The 12,322-nt window shown below is 40.8% G+C and overlaps 1 protein-coding gene across 3 annotated transcripts in view; it reads right to left on the minus strand.

Moving 5' to 3' along the window:
* Positions 1-4,039: 4,039 nt before the first annotated feature.
* SHROOM3 (shroom family member 3) overlaps positions 4,040-12,322 on the minus strand; it is a 91,958-nt gene continuing 83,675 nt past the window's right edge. For all 3 annotated transcript variants that reach the window (XM_032149595.2, XM_032149584.2, XM_032149578.2), the window contains one exon: positions 4,040-5,021. In XM_032149595.2, coding sequence (XP_032005486.1) covers positions 4,653-5,021 — 369 coding nt within the window. In that variant the 3' untranslated portion in view covers positions 4,040-4,652. The remainder of the gene's footprint in view (positions 5,022-12,322) is intronic.

Genomic DNA, 12,322 nt, shown 5'->3' on the forward strand with positions numbered 1-12,322 from the left:
CTCTTTATATAAATATTTCCCCTGTTCAACCTACTGTAAAGCAATAGCAATACCGATGTTTAAGCAAGAAATACAGCTGCCTTTCCACCTAGAGAATAATTTATAGAATGAAGTAGGAATCAATGAGCCAGTTTTTTCATTCACAACTTTCTTCTTGCCTAATTTTGATTTTAGAGTTTCAAAATTGGGTAACAGCTGCTTTCATTTCTCAAAGGAAATGAACACAGTCTTGTTTCATTAACTAAATTGTCAAATCCACACCAGGAGAGGTTCTAACTCATGTAGGATAACATTTGTGATGAAGCAACAGGAATCTGATTCCCACTGAATCAGTAAAGTTCCCACTGAAAAGGCCAGTTGATTAATTTCAGTCAGGGCAGAACTTAAAATTACTGGCAACGTGTGATAAAACTGATTCCTTTTGAGGAAAAATAATTAGTGCAATTAAATCTGAATAAGTGCATAACTTGTTTAAAACAGATCTAAAAAAGAGTGAACAGGGAACAAAATCTGTATCACAACCTTGGGAATTATATAAGTAGTGGAGACAGTATAAACTTATATAGCTAACAGAATAAATATGACAGGACTTTCAAATTCTGAGGTTATTTTTATTTTTAAATTTAACTTCAATTTGTTTTTATTTAAATTTTAAAAATTATTCAGATTATTAAATTCATGTTAGTCTTATTGTGATCATAAGAGTAGGAACTGTACAGATGATTAGCAGTGGCTCTCAAATGTTAAAATACATCAGAATAACATGGGAAACTTGCTGAAATGCAGATTCCAGCAGACTTGGTTATGTCATAGCAATTGGTATTTTTAACAAGCATTCCAAGGATTCTGATGCAGATCGTATCCTGACCACACTTTGAGAAACCATGATTTAGTTTCTGAATGATCTCCCCATTAAGAAATGTGAAGTTTTGTTTAAAAATTAATAAGACAACCCTTTGTGATATTAAAATGGTCTTTATAATTTTATCCTATGCACCCCAAAGAGTTAAGGCAGCAGGAAATACTTTGTTCCCAATAATCTATTCCTGTGTAGAAGAGCCCCTTCACATTCACCTGACCACTTTTTATACCTTATAGGAAATGAAGTTATTTTTGGCTGTAGTTCTTCCTTTTTCTAATAGTAAGGTGAATAAAACTCATGTTGTTCTAAAAGGAAAGTAATAACTCCAACCTAACAATGAAGCCAGCACTACCATGGACAGACTGAAGAGAAGTAAATTTGGAACCACATAAGAATAAAAAGCCAACATTTCCTTGGGTATCCAGAGACCCAGTATCTTAATAAGAGATGCCTGAATAACATACAAGTTTAAAGGTAGAGCTTAAAGCATATATTTACCATTTAAACTCATGAATTATTTTAGATGAGATATTAACAGTGGAGGAATAGGAAAACTGGGATGTCCCAGGCTGTTTCTCCTTTATAGCTCCCTCAAAGGACCTCAGTTAAGCCCACACTCCTCACCTTAAAAGACAGCCACTGATTCTTAGGGGTGGACCCAAACTTGTTAATCTTCTAGTCTGGAAACCAGCTGTGCAAAACAAACCCTAAAATGTTCCCCTAGAGCAAAGGAAAAGATGCTTGGTTTCGACAGCGTCTCATCTCGTAGAGAAACTCAGGCACTTTCACTGTGGATCCTCCCTTCATTCTTTGGGGTTAAGTGGCCACTGCAAGAAACGAAACAGCATGAGAAATGGCTGAGTCAACCAACATGTAGTGACATGCCCAGGAACTTCTCAAGTGGCCCAGGAAGTGGAGGCCTCCTGATTTTCTTACAGGACATTGTCCTGTCCTGGAAGCTTGCAGGTGGCTGGAGTATCTGCATTTGGAGTATTGCAAGATTATCTCACCTGACTTCTGACCAGAAGTGTATCTCCAAAATTATCACATCCACAGAGACAATTATTGACTGTGAGCAAACATTCTCAGCGACATCACACGTGTTCTGAAACCCTGACCAACAACATGCTCCTGACTGTTCTCATGGTCTTGGCAAAGGATACTGTTGGGGGAAAGAAGGATGGTTTCTACTGTAAATGAGTTTTTAAAAATAGTGGGAGAAGAATGCAAAATAGGAAAGGGATAAATACATAGACTTCTAGCTAAATGCATTTAAAAGGAAACTGAAAATTTGGTTAGTGATCTCTTTAAAGTACAGAGGTCAAATCCTATTACAATAAATATCACATCCACCTAAAAATTAGATTTCAAAGTCTCACTTGGTGCCTTACCCATTTCACATAACAGAACAAAGTTTCCATGTAATGAAAGAATGGACACAATCCTAGGAGTGTCATAAGCTTTCGGATGTTTGTGGCATGCCAAGCAGCATTGCCTGTTACTGTGCTGTGGGAGTCAATTACTTTTATGTCTATAAATTAGAAGTGGCTGGGTGAAGTGGCTCATGCCTGTAATCCTAGCACTTCTGGGGCCAAAGTGGGAGGATCCCTTGAGCCCAGGAGTTTGAAACCAGCCTGGGCAACATAGCGAGACCCCCCGTCTCTACAAAAAATCAAAAAATTAGCCAAGCATAGTGGTGCACACCTGTGGTCCCAGCTACTCGGGAGGCTGAGATGGGAGGATGGCTTGAGCCTCAGAGGTTGAGACTGCAATGAGCTGTGATTGCACCACTGCACTCCAGCCTGGGCAACATAGTAAGACCCTTTCTCAAGAAAATAAATAAAAGTTTTTGAGAAAGACTGAATATGTAAAATGTTCCCCAGTCAAATCCTGAAAAATAGTCATCTCGAAGAGTGTGGGGAACTGGGAGCCCCCTGGATTCCTCTGAGGAATTTCACTAAGAATAGCTGTAGACGTTTGCTGGCTGGCTTCCACCTGGCTTGGCTCGTGAGGGCTCATTCACTATCAGCAAGACACACAGGTAGTTACTGATGGAGTTAATTTCAGGCTCCCATGTTGGCCTAAGACTGATGACCATGCAGTGTGGCTATTGAATGCTGTCACTGGTTCTACTGCTTCCCTGGGAGACAGGACCTCTGAATGAAAACATCCCTGGGAAACCAAGGTGCTGTCTTATTTGTATCAATGGAGTCATGCAGTACATAAGCTCCAAAGAACAAAGCCATAGCTTTGGTTGACTATGCAAAGGAAACTTCTGGGTGGCCAGTTGTTCATAAGTTAATCAAAAGACATCTCTACTGGAGACCCAAACTACAATTTTGATATTCTTACATAGGAGATAAAACTTCATTAAGTAATTAAAGTGTACTAAGGGGAGATGGAGCATTTGGTTCCCTTGTCATGTTTTTTTTTTACTTCAAAATTTTACTCCCCCAATTTTCTAAGACTGGCTACTATGAAACTCGTAAGCCCAAATCAACAAAGGTGGCCACCAGCCACAGATCAAATGTGAAAAAACAAATCTACCTATAGCACAGCCTGGGATGTACCACCTGCTCAAAGTATTAGGCTACTGCCATCTCCAGCAGCTGTAAACATAGCCTGGCTGCCAGCCCATAACCTCCTCAGCCTTCCAGTTTGTTTTTATAAGCTTACAACTGGGGCCACAGAGTAACCTCTGAAATGTTATTATTGAAACACGATAAAGCAAAATCAGTCTTCAGAGGTTAAGGAGGGAGTTTTTAATCAAAGTGTGGTCAACAGGTTTGACATTTTAGAAAACATTTTTTTTTAAAGCATCATTAAAACAGCCTCAATAAACAGGCCGTATTTAGCCCAAATCTTGTTCAGGAGAACAGCATGGGCTCCGTTTTGAATTTTGTTGGATTCTGGACGTCCTCCTCCTATTATATAGGTCTGAGAGTTGTCTTTGTTAAAATTTAGCTTTGTTTCCCCACCAGTGATAATGACATGAAGCACTAGGAAATGATGCAATAACTGCAGTGCATGAGGCCTTCTTCCTGGGGAAGGTGTGAGACAGGAGAAGAGCAGGGGAGCAGGACTCCCCCATACTCAGTCCAGTGGAAGTGCAGAATGCCTGCTCGTGTTTGTAAAAATAAGACAGGAATATAAGAAAAAAAGTCTTCACGCTCAACGTGACTATCTTTGGAATTCATTTCATTAAGGTTTTCACAAAATACAAAGCTGAAACGTAATCGTCTACGTCCACCACAAAACAGAATCAAATAAGTGGTTAGCACAACAAACATAATGATCTTTTCCATTTTAAAAAATATAAATAACAATGTTCAAGGTTTTACAGTTTTCTTAGTGTGTGTCTTTTTAAGGCTTTATGTTGCAGACCCTTCATTAATGGTACTTGTACCCTGCCATCAGGATACACTGCCCACCAGCAAGGAAGGCCACCGTGGATACATTCCTGAGGGGGACACACACTGATCCATGTTGCCTCAGCCTGTTAAAAACTCAATGATCAAACACCCTCCAATCAGTTCTCAGTTTCATTAACTTTCTTTCTACTACAAAGTAATAATAGAAAGGAGTACGTGTCCAGCAGCATTCGAGCTCTCAGAAGATCAATCAGGAAGGGCAAGAAGGAAAAAGGCTTCCTCCTGGAGAGAATTTTTTTCCTTTCATCAAGAACACCAATAACCCAGACAGTTCAAACAGTGGTTTGTACTGAAACATTTTTCAGATTAAATAGTGTTGAGAGAAACAGTGATCTTTTGGTTGGGTATTTTAGAAGAGGTTAAAGTGGAGAGGTTAATGTTGGGAAAATACCACTGAAAGTACAGCCCCCAGCAGGAGTGGGCTCACTCGTGAGGTCTGGGGGCAGAGCCAGGGCCCCAGCCTTGGGAATGAAATCTGAGGGCAGGCTCTCCAGCAGACACTTGACCTGCTCCTGGCCCAGCTTGATCTTGTCATCCAGCTTCCGCTGCTCAATGAGGAGCGTGGACTTCATTTTCACGAAGTGCTGGTAGTCCTGGAGCTGCTCCTCTGAAAGGTAATTGGCCAAGATGCCCAGCACTACCCGCTCCCTGCGATCCAGGTTCTCCTTCAGCTCCCGGGCGTCCTCATGCTGACCAGCCAGGATCTTCCTTTTCTCGTACAGAGAGCTCTGCCAGGGAAAATCGGACAGATCAATGAAGGCCAGGGAAAGGGAGAAAACAGCCAGACTCCCTGCAAGGACACCTCTGACAGGACTGGGAAATATCTAAGCTCTATTCCTATTGTCACTCCTAAGTAAGGAGGCTCTTTTTGAAAATCAGCTTATTATCCTTATATTACGTATTACAGCATTCTCTAACTTGTAACATCATAGGATAGCTTCAGTTTGAAAGGTGTTACATTAAATTGGCTGGGGATAAAATTGCTTTCAGATTCTTGACTTTAAAAACCAATCATCAGCTGGGCTTGGTGGCTCATGCGTATAATTCCAGCACTTTGGGAGGCCGGGATGGATGGATCACTTGAGGCCAGGAGTTCAAACCCAGCCTGGCCAACATGGTGAAACCCTGTCTCTACTAAAAATACAAAAATCAGCCAGGCATGGTGGTGCATGCCTGTAATACCAGCTACTCGAGAGGCTGAGGCATGAGAATTGCTTGAACCCAGGAGGCGGAGGTTGCAGTGAGCCGAGATGTGCCACTGCACTCCAGCCTGGGTGACAGAGTGAGACTCTTGTCTCAAAAAAAAAAAAAAAAAAAAAAATCGTCAAGGTACCTTGAGTATATACACAAATACGGTGGTTCTCAAGGTGTGGTTGCTGGACCAGCAGCAGTGGTATCACCTGGGAAATTGTTAGAAATGCAAGGGTTCAGGCCCTCTTCCACCTCCTGAATAAAAAAACTCTGGAGGTGAGGCCGAGCAACCTGTTTTAACAAGCCTTCCAGTTGATTCTTTTGGGGCTAAAGTTTGAGAACCTCTCCCTAATCCATAATAACAATGAGATCATCATATTTCCATCTCTAAAGAAGTCAGTTTCCATTTTTTTCAGTTCTCTTTTGCAGGCCTCTGATCCAAAATGAGAGAAATTCTGTTCAACAATGATAGCAATGTCATATTCTAAGAGTTTCTTACGCTTTTCTATGATATTGTAGCATATGTTATCTTTAATGTGGTTTTCTGTCCAACATGTTGACACATAATATCATTTTTAAATTAAAAAAATTATATTTAACCATTCAGACATTTTAGGCAAAGTAATTGAGGAGACAAACCCACAACCAACATTATACTGAACAGGGAAAAGTTGAAAGCATTCCCCCTGAGAACTGGAACAAGACAAGGATGCTCACTTTCACCACTGCTATTCAACATTGTACTATAAGTTCTAGCCAGAGCAGACAGACAAGAGAAAGAAAGAAAGAGCATCCAAATTGGTAATGAGGAAGCCAAACTGTTGCTCTTTGCCGATGATATGATCCTATATCTAGAAAACCCTGAAGACCATATCAAAAGCTCCTAGATCTAATAAATGAATTCAGTAAAGTCTCAGGATACAAAATCAACGTACACAAATAAGTAGCACTGCTATACACCAACAGCGACCAAGCTGAGAATAAAATCAAGAACTCAACCACTTTCACAATAGCTGCCAAAAAATAAAATACTTAGGGATATACCTAATCAAGGAGGTTAAAGACCTCTGCAAGGAAAACTATAAAACACTGCTGAAATAAATCATAGATGAGACACACAAATGGAAACATATTCTGTGCTCATGGATGGGTAGAGTCAATATTGTGAAAATGACCATACTGTCAAAAGCAATCTAAAATTCAATGCAATTCCTGTCAAAATACCACCATCATTCTTCACAGAACTAGAAAAAACAATCCTAAAATTCATATGGAACCAAAAAAAGAGCCCGCATAGCCAAAGCAAGACTAAGCAAAAAGAACAAATGTGGAGGCATCACGTTACCCAACTTCAAACTATACTACAAGGCTATAAGTCACCAAAACAGCATGGTATTAGTGTAAAAACAGGCATATAGACCAATGGAACAGAATAGAGAACCCAGAAATAAAGCCAAATACTTACAGCCAACTGATCTTCGAGAAAGCAAACAAAAACAAAGTGAAGAAAGGACACCCTATTCAACAAATGGTGCTGGAATAATTGGTAAGCCACATGCAGAAGAATGAAAGTAGATCCTCATCTTTCACCTTATACACAAATTTACTCAAGATGGATCAAGGACTTAAATCTAAGACCTAAAACCATAAAAATTCTAGAAGATTATTCAACTGAAGGAAGGAAGTAAATGTCTTAGTGGCTTCTAGTTTAAATTCATTTATATTAAGTGTCTACCGCTTCTTTTGCACAACAGAAATTAAACTCCACAGTTTTTGTAATTAGTCTTTCATTTTTCTCTTAGCCTAAAATAGCTAGATGGAAAGAAGACAATCTTCTAGACATTGGCTTCGGAAAAAGAGTTCATGAGTAAGAATCCAAAAGGGAATGCAACAAAAACAAAGATAAATAGATGGGACTTAATTAAACTAAAGAGCTTTTGCACAGCAAAATAAAAACAGCAGAGTAAACAGACAACCCACAGAGTGGGAGAAAATCTTTGCAAACTATGTATCCAACAAAGAACTAATATCCAGAATCTACAAATAAATCAGCAAGAAAAAATCCCGTCAAAAAGTGGGCAAAGGACATTAATAGACAATTCTCAAAAGAAGATGGACAAATGGTCCACAAACGTGAAAAACTGCTCAACATCTCTATCAGGGAAATGCAAATCAAAACCACAATGCGATACCACCTTACTCCTGCAAGAGTGGCCATAATCAAAAATTAATACATGTTGGCATGGATGTGGTGAAAAGTGAACACTTTTACACTGCTGGTGGGAATGTAAACTAGCACAACCACTGTGGAAAATAGTATGGAGATTCCTTAAAGAACAAAAAGTACATCTATCATTTGATCCTGCAATCCCACTACTGGGTATCTATCCAGAGGAAAGAAGTAATTATATGGAAAAGACACTTGCACACCCATGTTTATAGCAGCACAATTTGCAACTGCAAAAAAGGGAACCAGCCGAAATGCCCATCAGTTAACAAGTGGATAAAGAAAATGTGGTATGTGTGTATATATGTGTGTGTGTGTGTATATATATATATATATATATAGTATGTATATATACACATATATATGGTGTGTGTATATATAGTATGTGTATATATGTATATACACATATATATGGTGTGTGTATATATAGAGTATGTGTATACACACATATATATATGGTATGTACATATACACACACGTTTTCTTTATTCACTTGTTAATTGATGGGCATTTGGGCTGGTTCCCTTTTTTGCAGTTGCAAATTGTACTGCTATAAATATGGGTGTGCAAGTGTCTTTTCCATATAATTACTTCTTTCCTCTGGATAGATACCCAGTAGTGGGATTGCTGGATCAAATGATAGATGTACTTTTAGTTCTTTAAGGAATCTCCATCCTGTTTTCCATAGTGGTTGTACTAGTTTACATTCCCACCAGCAGTGTAAAAGTGTTCCCTTTTCACCACATCCGTGCCAACATGTATTTTTTTTTATTGCCATTCTTGCAGGAGTAAGGTGGTACTGCATTGTGGTTTATACACACACACACACACACACACACACACACACACACACCCCATGGACTACTACTCAGCCATAAAAAGGAACAAAATAATGGCATTTGCAGCAACCTGGATGGAGTTGGAGACCATTATTCTAAGTGAAGTGACTCAGGAATGGAAAACCAAACGTTGTATGTTCTCAGTTTTAAGTGGGTGCTAAGCTATTGAGGATGCAAAGGCATAAGAAGGATAAAAGGACTTGGGGGACTCAGCAGGAAGGGTGGGAGGTGGGTGAGGGATAAAAGACTACACACTGGGTACAGTGTACACTGCTCGGGTGATGGAGGCACCAAAATCGCAGAAATCACCACTAAGAATTTATTAATGTAACAAAACACCACCTGTTCCCCAAAAACCTATTGAAATTAAAAAAAAAGTGCAGAAAATTAAAATGAAAATCAATCAAGAAATAAGATCACTTAAGTATACCTCAATACAAATAGCTTATGTAGGGTTATCAAAGGCTCATGTGTCTTTGCCCTAAATCCCCCTAAACTAGCCTATCACATCTTACATAATAATGCCTGGGGGAAAAGTGAAGAATTACATGCTTATTGGCATAAGTTTCCTTTCCCTAAGCAGAAAAACATAACTTAAAAAAAAAAAACCCCTGAGGGACTGAATTTGAATGAAGATGCCTTTCAAAGTATCATTGAGATATAAGTTAAAAAATTGAGAATTTTTTCATCGCCTACCTTAAAAAATATATATTTTAGACATCAGTAATGTATAGAGAATGCCCATTACTCTGTGTACCTATCATTAATGGTGCCAAATCTTAATATGAACACTTTTTTCATATTGGCTTCAGATTAAAAATTTTTTTTTAGAGATTCAGTTAAAGCCTTATAGCCAATCCTGGTCTTCACTACTCCCCATTGGGTAACTATTTTTCTTCCTTTTCTCATTTCTACTTATAGTTTTAGTTTCTTAACAAAGACCAATCATGGTAAAAAAAAAACAATACTGCTGTAGTATTTTTTGGGTGAGCAAACTTACTTGTATTTAAGAGTGCAGGCATGCATGTAAGTGTTGAATTTAATTCAGTTCTAGAACAATTTATCTTGCCCTAACTAGAAACTGCTCCAGTCTTTCTTGTCTCAGATATCTAGAGGATTCATCCAGGTGGCCCAATAGGAAACTTGGAATTATTTTCTGCTCTACCCTTCCCCTGATCTAACATGCCCCTTGCTAATACAAATTCATTCTCTAATTTATTCCCTCTTCTCTACCTCCAGGACAATTGCCTAAGTCAACAGCATAAACCCTCCTTGTCTAGACTATTAAAACGAGCCTCCCAACTGTTATTTTAACATCAATCTTGCCCCTCCCCAGGCTGAGTAAGTCACGAAGTTAGTTCATGACTCTTCCCTACCTACAGGCTGAAGTCTAAAGTCTAGTGTATGACTGCGGTAAGGTCTTTGTGATGATTTTCTGTGCTGGATATTGTGTCTGCCTCTCCAGGTCCGCTCTCCTCTGCCCTGTGCTGAAGGAAGCCGAACTCTAGGAGTTGCATCCACTGGGCTCCCTTGCTGTCTGGGTTTGACCAAGGGGAGTGATGGAAAAGAGACTGGAGAGTGTGAAAAGAAATTGTGGCATGTATCCTTGGCTGCCTCTGTGCCAGGCTTCGAGTTGGTGACAGTTGCATTCTTTTACCAGGGCCTCAGTGCTGTAGGGCAGCTGCAGCTATGGTTCTGATCAGGGGTCCCTTCTCCTTGCCCCTTCAGAAAGAGGCCCATAATGGCTTTGCTGCTGAGGCTATAGCTCTGGGTGAGGGACAATGGGAGAGCCCTCATTACCCCTTCCTGGTTTCCCCCTTAATCCTTCCCACACCTTCTTTGGACTTTCTTCTTTATCTCTTTTGATGGGGCCATTTACTTTCTGTCAGTTTCTAATATTCCTATAGCTCTTTTTATCCCCCTGCCCCCGAGACAGTCTTGCTCTATCACCCGGGCTGGAGTGCAGTGGTGCGATCTTGGCTCACTGCAACCTCTGCTTCCTGGGTTCAAGCAATTCTCCTGCCTCAGCCTCCTGAGTAGCTGGGATTACAGGCACCCACCACACACCCGGTTAATTTTTATATTTTTAGTAGGAGGTTTTTCCATGTTGGCCAGGCTGGTCTCGAACTCCTGACCTCATGATCTGCCCACCTCGGCCTCCCAAAGTGCTGGGATTACAGGCGTGAGCCACCACGCCCAGCCTTAGCTCACTATTTTTAAAAACAAAACCAAGCAATCACTGTATGTTCTAGACATACCAAACTACATGCAAATCAATTCTTAAACATGGCATCTCTTTCTTTTGTCCATAGTATTTCTTCTAAATGGTGAGGCCCTTCCCCTCTCAGTCCTCTTAGAATTAAGAGGTTCTTCTAAACTGCATTCATGTGCCACTGCGTGAAGTCCTTCCTGCCTTATGCTCCCCAACCTGAGAAGTGTTTGGTGGCTGAATTTCTCATTATGTTCAGCACCAGCACACAATTGCTTCTGCATACTGCTTTCCTCCATGAGTTGTGAGTTCCTGGAGAGCAGGGCTTGTGTTTTAGTCAGCATTTGTCCCCAGCAGACACAGCACCTCATATTTGACAGGCTACTGTTAGCTGTTTGTCGAGTGGAAGAAAGGAGGACAGGACACACTTCTGAGTTAGGTAGTATCAGACTATTTCTAGATAAGGAAGCCGACTCAGCACATTTACACAAGGAAGATGCTGAGTGGCGCTGCAGTTCCTAAATGCTGAGTCACTTTCCTAAATGTTTAGGATGCAATATATTAGAAATTATTGGCGAATTCATGAGAGCAATGAAAAAGAAAGATGGTATGGTAGGCTGGGCATGGCGGCTCACGCGTGTAATCCCAGCACTTTGCAAGGCCAAGGCAGGTGGATCACCTGAGGTCAGGAGTTCGAGACCAGCCTGGCCAATATGGCAAAACCCCGTCTCTATTAAAAATACAAAAATTAGCTGGGCATGGTGGTGCGCACCTGTAATCCCAGCTACTTGGGAGGCCAAGGCATGAGAATGGCATGAATGTGGGAGCCAGAGGTTGTAGTGAGCTTAGACTGCGCCACTGCACTCAAGCCTGGGTGACAGAGTGAGACTCTGTCTCAAAAAAAAAAAAAAAAAGAAAAAGAAAGATGGTAGCACTGACAAGAAAAGGAGCCCCTCTTCATGGCTGGAGTAGCTTCCATCTTCTAGCATGTATACACACACACACACACACACACACTGTGTGCACATATATATAAAATAACTGTGTCTACTGTTTGTTGTTCAGTATCAGGAGGGTAGGATCTGTCTGCTTTGCTCACAAATGTATCCCATGTGCCTAGACTACTAAGTGACACACACTAGACCCCCAGTGACTAGTTGCTGTACAGATGAGTAGATGAAGAATGCTCTATAGCTCTGGAATTCTGTTCAATGTAGTGATACGACTTGGAGTCTGCAGTAGGACTCCTCCTATCCTAGCTCCCTCACTGGGCTGTTGTGAGGATTCCATGAGACTGCGCATAAGCTCACAGTGCCTGACAGGTGGAAGCTCTTGGTGAATTGTCTCTAGCAGGGTCAGCACTGTTACCTGTCCCCCTGTACCCTCCCTTCGAGGAGGGGGTGCAGTGGAGACATGCTGGTGCGTTCTCACTGAGTGCCTGTGGCCCCTCATGTGAGATGCCCTGGAGCCTTAAGCCTATGTTCCTGCCCCCTCCCTGTTTTAATGTATTCATCATGTTTTTATCTTTTTGGGAAAGAAAGGAGGGAAGACAGTTGAGAGGAA

This window comes from Hylobates moloch, unplaced genomic scaffold (genome assembly GCF_009828535.3).
Source record: "Hylobates moloch isolate HMO894 unplaced genomic scaffold, HMol_V3 SCAFFOLD_2, whole genome shotgun sequence".
In the NCBI taxonomy this organism is placed as follows: Eukaryota; Metazoa; Chordata; class Mammalia; order Primates; family Hylobatidae; genus Hylobates; species Hylobates moloch.